The sequence below is a fragment of the Carassius carassius genome, chromosome 24 (genome assembly GCF_963082965.1).
Source record: "Carassius carassius chromosome 24, fCarCar2.1, whole genome shotgun sequence".
Classification (NCBI taxonomy): Eukaryota; Metazoa; Chordata; class Actinopteri; order Cypriniformes; family Cyprinidae; genus Carassius; species Carassius carassius.
Window position 1 is genome coordinate 15,591,870 of NC_081778.1, and position 20,051 is coordinate 15,611,920.

A 20,051-nucleotide genomic window follows, 5' to 3' on the forward strand; every position below is an offset into this window, starting at 1 on the left:
AATCAAGTGAAATTGTACATTTGTGAAGCAATAATCTCAAAGTTTTGTAATTTTAAATACTAAACAGCACGTAGTGTTTTGGGACGTATTGTCCCATGTCTCAATGATTATACATTATATTTGTAATATATTTATTATATTTGTAATAATTAATGGTCTGTGGGAATCTGTTCCTGAATAATAGGTTATGGTATTTAATATAAATGTGCAAGGCCAGATAATTTGTCTGGGAATGTTCTGACATATCTGTATTTCTTAAACTGTTGCTTTGCTTTTTTTTTTTTTTTTTTTTTGCAGGTTATTTTGAGGCTTAGGATTCATATCGAGCATAAGAATGCATACTCAGCCCAGTGACTGTGATTCATAACCCCAGCACTGCATCTGCTCTTCAGCACACCAAGAGACTTCGCATCTTTACAAGTTTAGCACTGTGCAGTTACCATGAGTGAGGAATATGTGGAGCATCAGTACATGTGCAGTGAGTGCCAGCAGCTCTTTAATACGCTGGAGGAGGTGCTGGTGCATCAGCAGATCCACACCGGAGCAGAGAGGGACGAGGTCGAGGTCCTGCCGAGCCTGGAGGACTGTGACGCTGGGAAGAGCCAGTATCAGTGCCTGGAGTGTGGAGCCATCCTGAGGAACCCAGATGAACTACTGCTGCATCAAGAGCTGCACATGAGAGAGGCAGGCCAGGGTGAGGGCAGTGTTTAATGTATGTGCTATACTAGGGCTATATTTTTTGCATGTTTTGCACAGCTTGTCAGTGAACAACGACTCTATCTCTTTCTATGAGAAAGCATGCAGGTGATGGAGATTTACCGCTGATTACAAAACTGGCCTTACTGACAAGATGTGCATTAAATATCGCTCTATTGTTTACTGTGTGTTTAGATGGGGAGTTTTTTTCAAGTGCACGTAATCAGCACATGAATGCTTTATTTCCAGAGCTGTGTGAGGTCACAGAGGTGGATTCTGTTGATGCAGAGGTGCCAATCCAGTATCAGTGTTTGGAATGCCTGGCTCTCTTTGACACACCTGAACTGTGGTTGGCTCACAGACAGACACACAATAGAAGCAGCACCCACAGCAGCTTGAGCACTGACACAGTGAGTACATGCGCGCACACACACACACACACACACTGATAAACAAGGCTGGGTATCCATGCTGATTCTGATTTGCTCTCAGTTTGTTTTGATTAGATTCCAGAAATTCTAATATCAGCTAATAACTCTGATAGAGTGACAGAGTAATAATACAGAGTAATAGTGAAATGTGTATCCATTTAAACAAACAAATCAATTATTAATATCATCAAAACCGTCTACACCGTGATTGCCACTGTGTCTGGTTCTGGAGGTGCTTAACAAACAACTCGTACATACTGCAAATTAACATATTTATCTTGTGATCTTTTTTTAGCGGTTTCTAATTTAATTGTGGGTTCTCTTTCAGGAATATGTTCTTCAGGCAGATGGTTCAATCACTCCGGTTCAGTTGCTCAATGTTCAAAATCTAGTTCTGGATGAACAGAAGGCAGGCCAGATCCTGACGTTGGCCCAGGTCTGTTTACATACATACAGCTATACACATTACTCACACAAATACATTCTTTAAAGAGGGTTTGTTTTACACCATGCTCTAACTATGGAGTTTTGGGATAAAGGCTATATTTAATTTTTGTTCATGTCACAGTGGGGTCCTTGGTGAAAGATCAGGTTTTCCCCCTCTTAGTAATTCTGGAGTTTCAGTGTGACGATGTCTGGGCCTATTTCCACATTGTTAGGATCTTACAGGTCTCATATTTCCAAACTTACTTTTGTTGCCTTTACTTTCCAGGCTCTCCGAGAGCAAGAAAACCCATGTAAAACTGCAGCCCCTCCCAGAACTATGCTAGTATCAGCCAACTCTTCCCTGCCTGGCTCCACGTCTGCGATGCTCCGCCTACAGTTCTGCTCCGCCCAAGCGATCGCTGATGGTTCAGCTTCAGCTACTCTCCGCAAAGCTAAACTCCTCACCCCTCTCTTACCTACTGATCCTATCCGGCTGGACAATGGAACGACTTTGAACTTCCTCCCTTCCTCTGTTCAGATGAACACATTAAATAAGGAAAATGAGGAGCTTTTAATTATCCATCCTTATGAGTGTTCTGAGTGTAATCTGCTGTTTAGCTCACCAGAGGATTTCCTTCAACACCAAGGGGAGCACTTCTTAGGCCAGGACAAAGAGAGTGGGGACACTGGGGTGATGGTGGGGTATGAAGATATTTCTGAGGCTAAGGAAGATGAAGGAAGAAGTGATGGATCCGAAGAGGGCAACAAAGTTGGCAAACTTATTGCTGGGAGGCGTACATACACTGTCCGCTCCGCTGGTTTGGGTTTGACACCGTCACCCAGCAATCTTCAGTGCGAGGAATGCAAAAGAACGTTCACCTCTGCCAATCGGCTTGTGGCACACCTTCGAGTGCATGAACAAGGAACACATGAGTGCCCAGAGTGTGATAAAGTGTTTAAGAAGTTGGTGTCCCTTCAGACTCACATGAGCTCACACTCTGGTGAGGCTCGTTTTCTGTGTGTGGACTGTGGACATGGCTTTACCACAGAAATGACTCTTATGATACACAGGTAATAGATAAACTGTATTGTCAGACATCAAAACCTGCTCGTGATTTGGGTTCTCTGTCATCAAAACTAAATTTGATCTCACTTTTCCCGCTTTAGGAAATCCCATACATCTGAACCCCTGCACAAATGCCCATTTTGTTCCAAAACCTTCACCAACATGACCAAGTTCTTGTACCATCGTCGCACTCACAGAGTACGTGAGCCGACCACAGCAGTCTCTCAGGTAATAGTTGATGTAATAAGGGAAATTAGCTATGACATCAGTATAATATTGTCTATCAGCTAATATTAGAGATTTTGAAATATTTTGCAAATGTATCCGTATTGGTCAATATTTTATATATATATATACAGGGTGCGATTTGTGAAAAAAAACAGGGGGGGGGGGTGTTTTGAAACATGTTAATTCATAAAAATTATGAGAACATGAACTACAACGTCATGTGCTAATTAGCATATTTATGACGTAAGTGCGTCGTATTGTATGCTCACATACTGCAATTTAATTTAGCCATTTAATTTAATTCTCAATAAAACTGTTTTTATTACTATATTTTAATGTTTCTGTTGTCAGACAATAATGACTGAAACGCAGTCCATTAAGACTACATAACCAGCTCTCAAACATTAATATGCACTAATAAAATCAAAAACACATACGATAAAGTCAGTGGTTGTGCTGTGACTGATGTCGGCTATGCTTGCTTGTAAAATAGAGTTAGAAGCAAAAGAATATCTTTCTTTTTTTTTACTGAAAGTGCTGCTGCTGTCTGCGCTCGCTCGCAGATGCAAAGAGAGGCTCGTGGTGGGAAAGAGAGACCTCGCGCTCGTACGGCAGCACCAGAGAGTCTCAGAGACTAAATAATGATTGCCCAAAAAGTCGCTAGATTTGTCGCCAAGTTAGCAACTCCACTGCCCAGCGGACCCGAGCGGACCGGCTGCCTGCAACCGTCTCGCAAGTGTTGATAGGCTATTACTCGTGAGGTGTAACCAATCAGATAGCGCCATGGGCGGGACATTGAGCAAGTCTGCAGAGTGGTGAATACAAAGGGGCTGCGCGGCATCAGAGCCAGCCAAAGTAGAGCATTTTAAAATAAAATTGACTTTAATCAAACCACGGATCCATGATAAGTTTAATGATCTGTCTCGCCACTAGTGTAGTAGCACTGATCACTTTGAGGGGGGAATAAATTTATCCCCACCGGGGATAAAAATAATTCAGCAGAGGCAGGGATACATTGACCAGAAAGGGGGAGATCTCAAGCACCCCCCCCAGCAAATCGCATCCTGTGTGTGTGTGTGTGTGTGTGTATATATATATATATATATATATATATATATATATATATAATATATTTTTATTATTATTTACATTTACCAGTATTTGAGTGTTCATGCTCATTTCTTATATTATTACATTTAGAGCCCTTTGCCCTCATCAAAATTAAATGTAGTCTTTAAAAACACTAGGGATGCACCAATATTCGATTCTGTCCAATACTGAAATATGATCATTATTTATCTTTATTTATAATCAATAAATGCCTCATATAAAATTTTTATGTAATATAATTTATTTAAACTTTAAAACTTAAAATCAGTTGTTTAAATAATACAAGGGAATTTAGGCATTAAGACATAATAATGCATAATAAAACATAATAAAAAAACAATGTTCATAATGAAAACCAGACATTCATTTTAAGATTTGCTAAAGATAATATTTAACGGTTTTAAATCATTTCAAAGTTCATTTGTATGTAGAAATAAAAAAAAGGTAATGTACAAAAAAAAAATTCACTATTAGTGATGTATATAGAATATTTCACATTTAAAAATTCATAAATTAAAAAATCTGTAATTTCTTACGATAACAACAATGACCAGACATATCATTGATTCATAAAAAGCACCAATAACTTATTATTTATTATTATTATTTATATTATTTTTTACATATTTGCACCGAGGTCATGCAATTTAAGAAATCGCAATTTAAAAAAAAAAGAATGTGTACAAGTGCTATAAATTTTATCCATACAAACTTCAGAACCTAATAATTGCAAAAAAGCCTATTATATACTTTTTTCCTTAGAAGGGAACTGAATGTGAATGTTTTAACTAAGAAAGAAAAAGTAAGATTAATTCAAACCTCTCCCCTCTGCAGTTTGTACTGGCCCAGCAGTCACCTCTCTCTATCATTCAAAGAGCAAGAGAACGTGAGGCTGCTTGGAGGAAAGAAAGACAAGCCGTGACTATTCCTCCTGTGGAAGATGACAGAAAAGAGTCCAGTGACACAGGTCCTGTGCTCACTGAAGGTATTGCAGCGGTTTCCCAGTCTTCAGAGTCAACAGAAAATGGGCTTCATGCTGAACCTTCAAACACTGAACAAACTCAAAATGGAGGGGAAATCCAGACAGATGACCCTAACCATTCAACTGCTGCCAGTGTGGACGGAGGAGGAGAGGAAGAAAGAAAACTTGGGACTCTTGCTGCTGAGGAAGAGCCAAAGTTCCCTTGCTCTATTTGTAAAAAAAGATTCTCCACACAGGTCCGTCTGTTGCGTCATCGCCGAACGACTCATGCAACCGAAAGGCGCTTTAAATGCAACATCTGCGGGAAACCATTCAAGAAGCAGATCCATCTGCGAAACCACCTGCGCACACACACAGGTGAGCGGCCGTTCCAGTGCAGCGTGTGTGGAAAGACCTTTTCCTCTCTTGCAAATCTTTCCCGCCATGGACTTACACACACGGGAGTCCGTCCGTACCGGTGTGACATTTGCCACAAAGCCTTCAGCCAATCGTCAAATCTACGCCAACACCGTCAGCATCTTCACAGCAACACGACGCCCTCACCCTGTCCAGACTGCTCTGCTACTTTTATCCGTCCTGCTAAACTTGTAGCTCACCGTTTTCTTCATCACCCAGGGGCACCGGCACCTTACCCCTGTCCTAACTGTTCTGAGGGGTTCTTGCGCAAGCGTCAGCAAGACCTACATTGCCTGGACGAGCATCCCAACCTGACACAGCCACACGGCATCTCCCAGAACTCCCAGGTTAGCAGTCAACAGGGTGCGACGGATAATACAGAGCAACTAACCGCTCCTTCGATGGCGAGACCTAATCTGGATTGCACTGTTTGTGGCAAGAGGTTAAACTCTCCTGCAAATCTCCGTCTGCACCAGCTAAGTCACGGACTTGGGCCCGGCCGGCCACGAGGTTCCAGCTCTGCCACTGGGAAGTCTCATGCCTGTCCGGTCTGTGGAAAACTTTTTGGTTCAGCCTCAAGCGTTACACTACATCAGAGAGTACATACCGGTGAGCGTCCGTATCCTTGTGCGATCTGCGGAAAACGGTTTCGCCAGAACACACACCTGCGGGAGCACCTTCGCACGCATTCGGGCGAGCGTCCGTTCCGGTGCGAGTTCTGCGATAAGGGCTTTGTGCAGAGCATACATCTGGCAGAACACCGGCGTACACACACGGGCGAGCGGCCACATGCTTGCGGTGAATGTGGAAAGACCTTCAAGACTGTTTCGAACCTTAGGAACCATCGTAAGATCCACACTCGCACCCAAAAGCAACAAGAGCCAGAACACGACACAGAAGCAGTGATTGCAGAATGTAACACAGCAACTGTTGCTGTTCTGGAAGCTTCTGAGATGGACCTGGGAGCCATGGTACCAGCCTTCTGCCAGCAAGAGGTGCAGCTTGGACAGCCCCAAGTCTATCAAATACAGACTTCCAACCTAACACAGGTAGGAAGCTGTCACTTTTGTGTGCTAAAGCTCAGAATTTAGATTCCGAGGTGTTGAGAATCAAACATCTACTGCAGAGGTTGGAAAAATAAAAGGGAATCGACTCTTGAATTTTTTTGTAAGCCACCCTACTGTGTGTGAGTTTGGGTCTTTACTAGTTCTGCATATTAATTTTTGGTGCAAAAAATAATGGTTTATATTTTTTTTCAACCTTTCAGAGTCCGGGGACTCCCACTATCATGTGTAACGAGTTTGGAGAGACTATAGCCATCATTGAGACAAGCGGAGACCTGGCAGAGGCCATCGAGCTGTACCACACGGCACTGGAGAGTGGCATCAGCATGGAGGCCATCACTATGGACAGCCTGCAGTTAATGTGAGAGAAGTGAAGAACAGTGCAGCATTCCTGTGGCCATCATCTTGGAGATTTGAAGATTGTGATTAAAAGAAGCACGTAAGTGATGTCAGATGGGTCAAGACAAGTGTAGAGACAAAAAACAGGGTCATTGAACGTGTGAACACGCGTACCTCAAATAGCTGCTCCAGTCCATCCTCTCAGATATTTTTCAGCCTTATTTTCAATTTTTAAAAAATCTTAAAAGAGGGCTGATTTTAGAGGAGTCATGTGACGGCCTCTGATCTGTGTTAAGATGGCTTACAGTCTGTCTTACTGATGACACTTCGTGACACTCTTGTTGTGATATTTGGACAGAGCCAGATGGAGAGTACAAAGGGTATAAGAATTACAATCATGCACAGTAATGATTTCCAGTTAACATTGTAACCTGCAGTTGTTGCAAAGAGGTAGTTTAAGGGCATTGACCTGAAGAACAAAACAACACGGAAAAGGGAGTTCAAAACAAGTGTGTGCTCATCATGGACAGAAGTTATGCACAATCACCGCAACGGACACAGGATTCCCATGTGATGCATCTCATACATTTCTCTGTCTGTACACTGAATGTTTGTAGCATTTTTAATGTTATAATTCTGATATGGAGGAGTGTTACAAATAAACAAAGAGTTTCTCTGTTTCCCTTGTAATTGCTTTGAGGAAATGTTAAAACCGCAGTAACCAGCAATCACCTTAAAGGGATAGTTCACTCAAAATTGAACATTCTGTCATAATTTCTTCACCCTCAGGTTGTTTAAAACTTACAGAACAAAGAGAACATTTTTTAATGTTTCAATGTCCTTAGTAGATGCAAGTCAAATGTGGCCAAGAGAACCCCAGTGACTTTAATTGTATGGATAAAAACCAAACTGAGACACTTTTGTGCTCCAGATAAGAATGAAGTCCTACAGCTTTGAAACGATTAAAGTAAATAATCATAGAATGTTTTCTTTTTTTGAGTCAGCTGGAGTAAATCACTTTAACTCTGTTCTGATGTTACATGGAATGCTTTAGTTTCTTCATACTGCAATTGGCTTTGTAGGTTAATCTTTTTTACAGGCAGCAAATCAAGAAATGTGATAAACTAAACCCAATACACCCATAATGCATATAGAAACACCTAATCATTCCTTAATTCTTAATGTTCACATCTAATAACTTGATCTACTATTCAGCCATTCTCTAACTTTCAGAACTCAAAACTTCATACACAAACGTAGATCGGTGAAGTTTTACACATAATTGTTGTGCTTCTTCCTTGATCTTTTGACTTATAATGAAGAGTCTGTTTCTTTGAACATCTATTTATTTGTTTACTGAGAGATACAGTTCAAATTTAAAGCTTATCAGTATAAAGACTTTCTCGGATATGTAAATCAGCAAAACAAGGTTACACAATAAGAACAGTTTCTAACCATATTTCTTTATTTCTCCTTTAGTTATACAATTTCATTTCTTGTTTACTGGCTTCGTTTCTTCCAATGGGGTTTCTGCTCTTTATTGTGATTCTTGAGTCTTTGGACTCGTACTGTATTTATGTACAACAAAGACCAGTGCTGCAAGAGAAGAAGATCACCATCTATGGCCTCCCAGTCTCACCTCACAGCCTTAAAGTGATTGAGGAAAGAACGATAAAGTGACAGGAGGAGGAATGAGAGATGGGAGGAATGTAAGTGGAAAAAAATTATTTAAAAAATGTAAGACTTCCAGAAAGATGTTTGGAGTGTCTTAACAACAAAGGCTTATGTAATTACTTCCTGATAAGAAATAAAACATTGTGAATATCAATATAAAGAGTGAAAGAAAAACAACAAAAAAGGTAGTGGAAGTGCCTAGGTGCGAGGGTGAACTCATCCCTCCGTTTCTGCTAAAGAAAGAGTATATTAATAGCAATACAGTATTAATAGTAATATAGGTTATAAGGATCAGATCCACAAGAATAACAAAGCATTAATAAGAACAGTACAGTAATAATGAAATTTTATATGACCTTTAGCATTACGTGTTGAAAAATCAAGTTTCTCTAAAAAGTTAATAAAATTCTTATAGTAAATTCTTAAGAATATATTTCCAACATTCTCATTGCTCCATGCTTCACCAGCTCATGAAAAGTTGAATAAAAAAAAGGAAGGCGGGGAAAGAAATGTTTAAATATGTGGAATCTCTTAATATATGGTTAAAACATAAACCAATGGCAATAATGTGCCTGTCGACTTCCCTTCCACGACCTGTTTCCTTCATGGCTAGCCAATTGGAGGCCTTGGAATGACTCCAGTTTGATTGACAACCACTAAAGCCAATCATCGGACAAAAGGCTAACGAATGGCAGCGCAGCTCAGAGTCCCTCACTGAAGGTTTTCAGTGCCTTAAAGCTCTCTGGGAAAAGTCTTCAAAACTTAAAACACCACAGAAGACGAGAAAATATTTAAAATAAAAGTACAATAAGTCTTCAATATCACTTAAACTCAGCCAATGGAGGCCCGCCTCACAATGACTGGCAGTAACCCAAAAAAACACCTGTGGCCAAACTACTGCCAAACAGGCCTACAAAACACAAGAGTCTGAAAAGGGATGGGGTCCCCTCGCACATCTCGCCTTTCTAGAGGCATCAGCAGCACTGTGACTTCACTGGCGTACAGGACAGGCCCATAGTCCTCTAGTTTCAAAGTCCAAAGGAAGCCTAATGACTAAGATAATGCTGTAAATTAAAGATTGTGTATTTAACAGTGTCTGCGATTATGTAGGCAAGTGTCTGAATGTGTCAAAGTAAAGTTTTCATAATTCAACGTCAAGTGAAATACTGAGAAGTATCAAAACCCCAAAGCGTTTTGAGGCATCTCCCCTCATCTGCTCCATATCCATGAAAACTCTGCTCTTGCTTTTCTCTCCAAGTCCTTCGGAGGCGGTCATAGAAGAGACAAGACAACAAATGTAGATCATGCAGAAGTTGAGGGGAGACATCTGGTCTTCAAGCCATCCGCCTGTCCATCAACCTCATCTGGTGGAGTCCTGTGAGTCGCCAGCATTTCTGGGCTCCTCCGAGCTGTTCTGCTCACCCTCCCGCTCGGCCTCTTTTTCCTGAGGCTCTGCCCCTGCAGCTATGTCACTGGCTGCCACTGCCGCCCCAGAAGGTCCAGGCAATGAGGATATATCTGAAGTGCCGGCCAATTCCGACGGAGCTGCTGTTTGCATGATCTTTTGCCGGACCTCTCGGATCTTGAGCTGTAAACAAACCTTAGTGGGGAAGATATCAGCGTATCGTGCCTGGAACGCAGCAGTAGCTTGAGCTATTGAATGAAGGAGAGGGGCGAGAGGGGGACAAAGTCAGCATTAGATGGAAGAAAATTATGAAAGGGATTTTTATTTATCTAATGCAGGGGTTTTCGGATTTCATAATCTCAGAAGATGCGCCACTCTGTCAACATAAATCACAGCATGAAGCTCTTAAATTCTGACTTCAGTTTTGTTCTCTTTCTCAAACAAAGTCATCGCAAGCATCAAAAGTGCAAGTGTTTTTATGAGATGCATTTATGGAACTCTGAAGCTTCAGTCGATTCTTTTTGTAATTGCATGAAAGAGAGTGAGTATAATTTCTCCAGTTTTGTTCAATAGACATGCTCGGAGAGAAGTGATGGTGAGAAAATTAGATAATGTACATTTCATTCCTTTAATATAGTGAACTATGCGCTAGGCTGGGCGATATGGACAATAATACAATCACAATAATCATTTACCAGAAATGTGAAATGCTTTCCACATGTTTATTAGACCATGAGAATGAATGGAAACAACGTTTGTTCACAATTAAACCCCACATTTTAATTTAGGGTCCCAAGAAATCCATTTTGTTTTCCGTTAAATTCTGTGTTTTCCATTTTGTTTTTTGTGTTTTATAATTCATTAATAATTTATAATCAGAAATGGTGTCTAATAAAGTAAATTAATGATACTTTAAAAATTTAATTAAATGAAAATATAACAATTAAGTTACAACAAAACCTTGCATATTTTTTCTCAAAATAAAAAACTGCACAACAAACCTGTATGAATTAAAACATGGATCAAAAAACTTGGTTGTATGATATTTCTTAAAAATAATGATAATAATAATAATATTATTACTTTGAAAAAATATTTAGTATTACTAATAGATTTCTGTGTGTATTTGACGGTAGTTTTTAATCCTTGCAAATTGACTCAGACCTGCTAGATGTATCTTTTGGTCATAAATTAAAAAATAAATTATAATAATAAAGTTATAAATTGTAATAGATTTAGAAATACATTTGAAACATTCATAATATACATTTAATTTATATACTTTTATTAAAATATATATTTTTTTGGTTTGTTAAGATTCCATTAGTCTTGTATTTATCCAAGAACCCCTAAATCCATGGGTCTAATGAATAATGCTATGTCAATAGCATCTGTTTTTGTTAAGATTTGTGCTGTGACTGGTCTGTACTTCATTTGACTTTTGTTCTGTCTGTAAACTGTGTGGGTGGTACAGTGTGTGCGTTACCTGAAGGGAAGAAGCCATGCTCCTGGAATAGCTGCATGACAAGAGCTCTCCTCTGATCAAGAGTTCTCCTGAGAGAGGAGTAGGGCACCTTATCAAACTCCAGCTCCCCCAGCACATCCTCTCCATCTGTACCAGATAAAGCAGTTGAAGCAGGATAATATAGGCTGCAGAATGATGACGGTTCTGTGGGTGGTGAAGTGTTACCTGGCCTTTCAAAGGTGAAAATGTCCCCTTCACACTTTGCAGCGCTTTTAGGTGTGTTTGGCTCTGAACTGCAGCTAGATCTGCGGCGGCTTTTCCTTTTCGGAGAGATTGGATCTTCTGTGGATGAGTCCAGGTCTGTATAAAGGGGGATTGAGGGCTAGTTGCTTTGATTTGTAAGAATAAACTGACCCAATATCATCAACACTGAGTTCAAATTCACACTCATTCATCGGAGAGGTCTGAATCTGACTCTCACCGGTGGAGTTTTTCCTCTTCCTGCGGTAGCTGCCCAGTATGGCTCGTGGGGAGGTGGCCAGACTCTGCAGGGTTGGAGAAGGCAGAACCTCCTCTGGACGGAATTCTGGCAGCTTTGCAAAGCGCTCCTCAAAGTACACTTCTGACAGCACCCTGCAACACATGACCAATCACAAGATTTTGACTATTCTATACATGCAATGGGGTCACATTAATTATGTTTTTATACATAGTTTTTTACGTTTTTGCCTGCAATATTTCACCATTAAAAATAATTACTACCCACATATGATCAGTACAGGGATGGACATAAATCACATCAGTACCAATAATGCCATATTTCATGAAACATACTTGTCAACAGAATCAAACGGTCGTTTGAGTGGTGGGGGCCGGGCCTTGACTTTTTTAGGCGGTGCATCTTTATCACCATGAGACTGAGGCGGAGCAGGATCTGATCCAGAGGAAGCAGGTAATGGAGAAGAAGGGTGGGAGTCCTTCCATTCAGCCTGGGTGGAGCAAAAAGAAAAACAGAATGAGCTTTATCACAAAAGGAATCTTTTTTTGTTTTGTTTTGACTTTATGCTTTTAGGCAACTAACACACTGATTTAAAAAACTAAACTGATTGGGTATATAATGTATCTGACAGTCATGTTAATGATGCTAACCTCCTTAGCATTTGCTTCTTTGCCACGGCCAGTAGGTGTAGCACTCTCTGCTTCTGCGGACCCCTCCTCTGGTGAAAAGGTTGCAGGGGAGCTTGTCTCGGCTGCCTTGTCTACCTCAAATGAGAACCGACTAGCACTCTCTTTGTCCTTCTCTCGCTCTCTCTCTTTCTCCCTGTCCCTCTCCTTTTCTCGCTCTTTGCCTCTCCCTCCTCCATCATAACTGCCCACTGGGATGTTGGCCACAGTGGCTTTCACTTTCTGAGGAGGCCTTGGCGTGATCAGCTTGGGTGTCCCAGGAGCACTGCCTGTTGACAGAGAAAAGAGTGTGTAGTATCAAAGAAATCCCCGCAGTGCAGCATTATCATCATGAAAACAGATGGGCTTTATGATGTTAAACTGGATGTCAGGTACCAGAATGAGAGGTTTGAGCAGGGCTTCCAGGCTGCAGTGGCACTGATGTGCCCAGTGGAGGTGCAACCGAACTGCTGCTGCTTTTACTCGGGAACTGAAACTGTTTGTCCGGCTGGAAGAGAGAGACCTTCTCGGTCTGTCTCTCAGAGGACTGCGTGTAGACCTGATTGTCTGTGTGCTGCCGGTCCAGAGTTCGTTCCTGGTGCAACTGTCGCTCAGAATGTGTGGATATGTTCCCTTGCCTGTCTGAGGTTACAGAGGTCATGGAGGTCATTGTGGTGTATTTAGGAAGGATGTGTGGAGATTGGCTAGAGGAACTGGACACTGTGTACACCACACTGGGTGACACTGTACCCATAGACACCACCCCAGCTGCCAGGGTCACATTTGTAGAGGTGTAGATGGCGGAGATGGCAGGAGCATGAGGGGCGCTGGGAGACTGGGCCGGGGCCAACAGTGATGGCTGACCTGGTGAAACAGTAGATAACAGCAACACACTTCACAAAAAAAGACACAAAAACTGATCACAATCAAAAATTATTTTATGCAGTTACAAAAGATTTCTGTTTCAAATAAATGTTGTCCTTCTGAACTTTCTGTAGTTATAAAAGAATCCTTTTGAAGGATCATGTCACAAAGAAGACTGGAATAACGGCTGCCGAAACTTCAGCTTTGCATCACATGTATAAAAAATTACTTCATTTTAAAATGGAAACTTATTTTAAATTGTTTTAATATGTATCGCAATGCTTGATTTTAACAAAAATGTTGATTATTTAAATGACTGCCCTGATATTTAGATGACATAAATATACTGAATTCTTTTAATTACGAGTCCACTGACCTGCAATCAGTGGCTGCACCAAAGTCTGCCCCGGATGAGCGATCGCTGCAAAGGTGGCCAAGGGTGATGGGACATAAGCAGATCCAGGTGTTGCTGTAGCTGTCTGAGAAGAGGAGCCTGTTGTTGTGGGAACTAATGGCAAAGGAGAAGGAACCCCAGGAGCGGACTGTACATAAGTGATTCTGCAGGAGAAGCCAGATCAGAGCAATGCAGGGTTATTCTCTTGTGCTGCAGCACTTCAGGAGTGTAGGAGTTGTTAAAGAAGAGTGGGAGAGCTGTTTGGTGAGGTGAGTATCAGTAGCCCTGTGAAAGTGTGCGCTGTACCTTGTAGGTGGGGGCGGTAGCAGCACGGTCTGAGACGGGGTAGAGCCTGGGGCCACCACTGTAGCTGTTCCCATAGTAACAGAAAACGGGCTCCCAGGCTGCACTGGTCCAGTAGAGGGAAGCTGTGACTGGACGACAGGCATTGGTGCAATCTGAATAATCTAGAAAGGAAACAGGAAGACAGGATCAAAAACAGATCACACTCACAAATAATAATCACTGCTTATTCTCGAATGTCAATTTGTTATTTAGGCATTTACCATTTGAGGTCTCACCTTGCTTCCTGCTTGTCCTCCGTTCTGAACAGGAAGAGGAGGGGCTACCAAGGGAAACTGATGAGGGGGGGCAGGAGCAGCCCTCACTGTTGCCATGGGAACCAGCATCTTGCCCTGCAAGACTGGTGACTGTGTTTGCACTGTAGGAGAGAGAAAAAAAGAGAAAGAACAAAGTGTTTAAAATAATTGGGTCTTGCACAGACGGTCTTATCTGGCACAGCACAAAACTATGAAGAACAGCACCTGAACATGATGATGGCTCTGAGCCACAATACAATAAAACAGACACACATACAGGCTTCTTTGGAAAATGATTCAGCACAAGTCATCAGCACAATAAGCGTGCAGACAATTTTTTACTGCACATACTCAAGCTCATCATGTATTTTTCTCACTAGTTAGTCAGTCCACAAGCTGGCTACACTGACCCGGTCCATTTTCATTTTCAAAAAAGATAGAACTACAACAAATAACTGAAGATGAAAATAAAAATAAACCACACTGACAGGTGTGAGTGATATATACTCGAAACTATTTTAAAAGTGTACAAAGACATTTTATCATTCATTATTTTTTTTAAGAGAATTGGTGCAAACGCTGGACAAGAGGAAACTTTCAAGAGCACGTGTTTAGCATCTGTTTTTGCGTATGCTATAAAATGGAGTATACTGAAAAAGGCTATTCGTTCAGCACATACGCCAAACATCTGCATCAAAATAAAAGTATACTTTTGGCAAATTGGATTTGCTCAATCAAAACAAAAAAATACATTGCAAAGAATTACTGGCTTTTTCATGATGATGTGTGAATGGTAGAAAAAATATATAATTTCTACTGAAATTGTACATTTACTGCAAAAGGTAATCAGACAATTTTATTGCAATGTAACAGTTATATTCTCTAGTATGTTTTATTCACTCAGTGGATTATTTTAAAGTATGTATCCTCACCTCTGGCTCCTGGGCTAACTACACCCACAGTAGGACTGGAGACGTATCCCGACTGCTTCCCATTGGCCAACGAGGCGTGAGTGGGCAGAGCTGTAGGTAGGGTGAAGATACTGGTTGGCTGACCGGCCTGCTGAGGGGAGGGGCTCTTGGGATTGTTGGTAGAGAGGGTAGGGATAATGTACTGAACCTGTGTTATGGGTTTTTGGCCCGATGAGGGGGTTATTGATGCAGAGGGAAGGATGTGTGACTGCAGAACGGGCAGAGGAAGTGGACCATTACTATGAGTAAGAGGGGCCGATGCCGGGGACGCTGGGTTTTGTGGAGGAGGGGGTGTGACAAGCTGTACACTGGGCGGGGCTTGAAATGTGCCTCCCAAAACTAGATTGGTCACCAGCCCCCCTTGAGTTCCTGATGCACTAACAGGATTGGGCGATGATGAGGAATAGTACACACCCCCTCCACCTGAAGCTGTTGCTGGGTTTCCTGTGGTACCAGGTCCAATGAAAAGCGGTGTCTGTGGTGGAGCGGGTTTCCGGTCATGTGGGGACTTGCTGGCGATCGGCACCGGCGTGCTGACCACAGGTCGCACCACATTAGTGACAACAGTGGACGCCACTCTCACCGCTCCTAGCACTGATGACACTCCCCCAGCAGAACTGAGCAGGATGGACTGACCCGCAGAGGGCTGGGACACTGCTCCTTCACCTTGCCTTCTTTCTCCATCACCTCCCTCCACTGCTCGCTTTCTCTTTGAGGAAGCATCGCTAAAGCGTCTGGAGCTGGGGTAGGAGGAGAGAGATACGCTCCGACCATGACCAGGGCCATAAGACGAGGAGCAAATCACGGGAGCAAAAACTCTCTGATCCCGCGCAAGTGAGAAAGCAGCAGAGAAAAGAGGAGAACATGCATTAGAGCAAGCATATGCAATGACACAGATCCTTTACAAGTTAACAAAACTTACTGTGTAATAGCCTTCTGCAAACTTCATTAATAATTGACTTAGGAAAAATGCTTAAAGACCACAAGCAATTTACTAGTTCTACAGCGATCAAAGCATTCTACATTTCACTATTTGTGGGACTTTATTCAGCAAGGGACCGTTCACAAAAAGTTTTCATCATTAACTCACCCCAAATGTCATTAAAGATGTTAAGGCCTAATGTCTTTCACACAGGGAAAAACACTGGCCAACCCATTAGTTTGTTTGATAAACACCATAGTAGTGCTGTCAAATGAATAATTGCGATTAATCGCATCCAAAATAAAAGTTTTTGTTTACATAATATATGTGTGTGTACTGTGTATATGTATTATGTACTTATAAATACACACACATGCATGTATATATTTAAAATATATATTTTATATTTTTAAATATTAAATATACTTACATATGATATAAATTATATGAATATAAATATATACATGTAAGTATATTCAAAATATATGCTGTATATGTGTGTGTTTCTATATACATAATAAATATACACAATACACACAAACTTTTATTTTGGATGTGATTAAATCGCGATTAATCGTTTGACAGTGCTGTGCCATAACGAATACTAAAATCGCTGTTTGAAACCACATAAAAAATGTTTGAAATCCTACTGTCAGAGATTGAGTTTGCATTTACATTTTAGCCCTTTGTGCCATTCTAAATACACTAGACTGAACAGACGAATCGCATGTGAAAATCGGACCGAAATTTCATGTTGATTATTTGTGTTGGTATGAACAGGCCTTTGTATGAATACTTTTTGTTTGCATATACACTGGTGGATAGTGATGTGTATTGCCAAACTCTTAAAAGGACAATATGTAGGATATATGACCTGTTCTGTATATTCCAAGTTTTCTGTAGCATACAATAGATTTGTGTAAGAAACAGACTGTAATTCCAGTCATTGTTCACTGATACTTAACTCTAAGAGCCATCCGCTCCCAAATCTCATTTTTAGTATGTTCAAAAACAGCAACTGAGTTAACTTACTTATTTCAAATGCAAGAACTAACGGCATTTGGCACCAATTACTTCAAACCTGGTGTGACAAATGTTGCATTTCTGAATTGATCTCAAGTAAGAATGAGATTTGAGAGCTTCAGCAGAATGAGGGTTTATCAGTGAATAACGTCCTACATTATGGTCTTTTTCCTCACACTAAGCTCCTAATTAAATGTAGGCTTAAATATAGAACAAATGTCATACAAATGTTTTCAGCGTTTAACAGTACAAATCATCCTCATCTTTCGCTGTGTGGAAAAAGCTGAATTTCTCTAATATTTTGTCTTTTGTGTTTCTCGGAGCAACATGAGGCTGAGTAATTAATGACAAAGTGTTACATTTTGGGTGAGTCATTCCTTTAAATTATATATTTTGTACAGATCAACACACAGACAGACCAACAGATGTCAAATATGCAAGATGATACCTTGCGTTCTCCTTCATCTCCAGATCCATTTTCACTATCACTGTCTGTCACCCTTTCCTTACACTTCAGGTCAATGGAGCTGCCTGGATACGAGTCGTCTGAATAAGACACACAATGATGACTGTTACAAAAGAACGACACAATTGCTAATAAATACAAAAGTCTTAGAGGTGACAGAAATGACATCAGCACTCACTAACTTATTTTTAGAAAATCCTTACGGAATAAAAGACCTTAGAAAGAGGCTCAGATGATGAAGTCTGACTCACCAATGACATCATCATCCCCTTCTTCTTCACAGATGACCATACGCTCTTCGTCGCTTGTCATGTCCTCACTTACCCCCCTCTGTGTCTGGGAGAGAGCACCCCGCCTTGCAACCTGACCACCATCACCACACATCTTAAAACACAGGAAGAGTTAGTTGAGCCTGAATCTCTATAAATGTGTCACTTGCACAAGTGTGCGTGTAATACCTGTGCGAGCTCAGCGAGTGCCTGTGGATTGCCTCTCTCGCTCCTCTCCAGATTGTGCATGGCACTCTGAGAGAAGGCACGAGGGCGGGGCAATTGACCCTGTCCCTCAGCTCCGACTCGCTCTGACATGCTCACCATCCCAGGCCCCACCCCTTTGAGCTCCATTCCCATTGACACAGATGGAGGTTCTGAATTACATAAGAAACAGAAGAATTTCATATTATTTTGTACATTGTTAATGGTAAAGCTAAGCAACAGGCCACAACAACAGAGTGCATCAGTGACGGTCCACTTTTTCAGCGGCCGTGGTTATGGAAGTATTGTTCCTCATTAATTTTTTACCGGAGAGATTAAAAAAAATGTCTTTGTGAAAGCCTTACAAGCCAAGCAACTACAAGATGAATCACAACATGCAATCTTTGATTTAAAGCTTATTTGAATATTGGGCAAAAAGACAAGACTGTGTACTTAACACCTGTAATGAGGGAAAGAACTACACTCTCATGAAGAATTGTGATAAAACAGTATTTAAGCTCTTGACATTTGGCAACCGCAACCATGAAAGCTTGTGGAGGCCTGTTACCAATGCAAGATAACACAAATGCCAAATTAAAATGAACTTTTTTTTTTTAGGATAAATAACCAACAGGCAATCATTCTTAATAAATCAATAAACCTACCTTCCTCACTTGCAAATCTGGTTGTCAACATTAATAAAAAGTGTTAAATAATCTAGCTAGGTTTTGGTGAAACTGCAAAAATTACTTCATAGTCTTAAGAACGAGTAAGAATGAGTTGAAAAATAAACGAATGTTTTGCCAAGTATGCCATTTTTCAATTTATCGCTGTCTTGGAGATAACAATTACATTACAAATGTGTGCAAGCTGTGAAACCATAATCCATGCACATATAATCACCATATAATCTATCCATAACACTGTGTACAGTGACAATCTACATTTCTTGTCCTGTTCCACACCTGTGGTTTCTGACATGCTCCTCTCGCGGATGTCTTTGCCCCCTGGAACACCTCGTCCCTCGCTGCTGGATTTCTTTCTGTCCTTATTACACCATTTCCAGTCAGGATGTGCCTTAAAGTGTGCCTCCTTCACCTGTGAATAATGACAGGAACATTTACAGGCCGGAAAGACTTAATGGGGATTATTCAGGTGTCTAAACCTGCAATCTGCAAGTACAAGACAGTTCCAGTAACCTGAAATGCGAGATCATGGTATTTCTGTTTCTCTTTGGGTCCCAAAGCATACCACCACTCTCCAAGTATCTTGCTGACGGTACGGTTGTCCTGGTTTGGGTGTCTCTGATGAACCAGCGCACGATGCCGCTTGCTAAAGATCATAAATGCATTCATGGGCCTCCGGATGTGATCTTTCTCCCTCTAGAAAGTGAAAGGGTCATAAGGTATGAGTGACTGTGTCTGTGTGAAAGAGTGAGGCTTTCATACAAGAATACACCACTATCTAAAAATTCAGCTGTGCCATCACAGAAATAAAATACATCTTAAAATATATTCAGATTGAAAATAAGTTATTTTAAATTGCAATAATATTTCACAATAGTATTGTTTTTACTGTATTGTTGATCAAATAAACTCAACGTTAATGGACATAAGATAGTTCAAAAATATTAAAAAGTAGTATGTGCAAACCTTTCCAGGACTGGTTTTGTCATCTTTGGGCAGTGCACTGAGGGACTGAGATCTACGCTTTCCAGGAGATGCTGAAATTGGCGGATCAGGAAGAACACCGGGGAAAAACCTGTACACAAAAATGCCAGTTAATATGAAAGATCAATGGGGATCCAGCAGTATGTGTTGATAAACCCAGTATAACACTATGCTGACTGTCCCCATCTACCCCTACTAAAACAATCTCTCTTTCTTGCTTACA

At 41.0% G+C, this 20,051-nt stretch overlaps 2 protein-coding genes across 7 annotated transcripts in view; one reads left to right on the plus strand and one right to left on the minus strand.

Moving 5' to 3' along the window:
- Positions 1–392: 392 nt before the first annotated feature.
- LOC132103770 (zinc finger protein 574-like) lies at positions 393–6,336 on the plus strand (the record flags this gene model as incomplete). The annotated part of the gene is made up of 6 exons (XM_059508866.1): positions 393–694; positions 946–1,106; positions 1,456–1,563; positions 1,840–2,624; positions 2,721–2,847; positions 4,792–6,336. Coding segments are annotated over exons 1-6 (2,979 nt in total), but the record flags the coding sequence as incomplete, so codon positions are not given.
- A 1,730-nt stretch (positions 6,337–8,066) lies between these two features.
- LOC132102941 (protein capicua homolog) overlaps positions 8,067–20,051 on the minus strand; it is a 30,992-nt gene continuing 19,007 nt past the window's right edge. For 2 of the 6 annotated variants that reach the window (XM_059507679.1, XM_059507683.1), the window contains exons 4-19: positions 19,811–19,919; positions 19,358–19,540; positions 19,124–19,256; positions 18,144–18,331; positions 17,937–18,069; positions 17,668–17,765; positions 15,236–16,094; positions 14,271–14,425; positions 14,011–14,171; positions 13,687–13,868; positions 12,843–13,310; positions 12,432–12,736; positions 12,117–12,271; positions 11,764–11,915; positions 11,304–11,642; positions 8,067–10,065 (exon numbers count right to left, since the gene is read on the minus strand). In XM_059507679.1, the coding sequence (XP_059363662.1) occupies positions 9,773–10,065; positions 11,304–11,642; positions 11,764–11,915; positions 12,117–12,271; positions 12,432–12,736; positions 12,843–13,310; positions 13,687–13,868; positions 14,011–14,171; positions 14,271–14,425; positions 15,236–16,094; positions 17,668–17,765; positions 17,937–18,069; positions 18,144–18,331; positions 19,124–19,256; positions 19,358–19,540; positions 19,811–19,919 (3,913 nt within the window). In that variant the 3' untranslated portion in view covers positions 8,067–9,772. Of the gene's footprint in view, positions 10,066–11,303; positions 11,643–11,757; positions 11,916–12,116; positions 12,272–12,431; positions 12,737–12,842; positions 13,311–13,686; positions 13,869–14,010; positions 14,172–14,270; positions 14,426–15,235; positions 16,095–17,667; positions 17,766–17,936; positions 18,070–18,143; positions 18,332–19,123; positions 19,257–19,357; positions 19,541–19,810; positions 19,920–20,051 lie in introns of all 6 variants that reach the window. The other 4 variants (XM_059507684.1, XM_059507682.1, XM_059507681.1 and 1 more) reach the window with 4 other exon arrangements.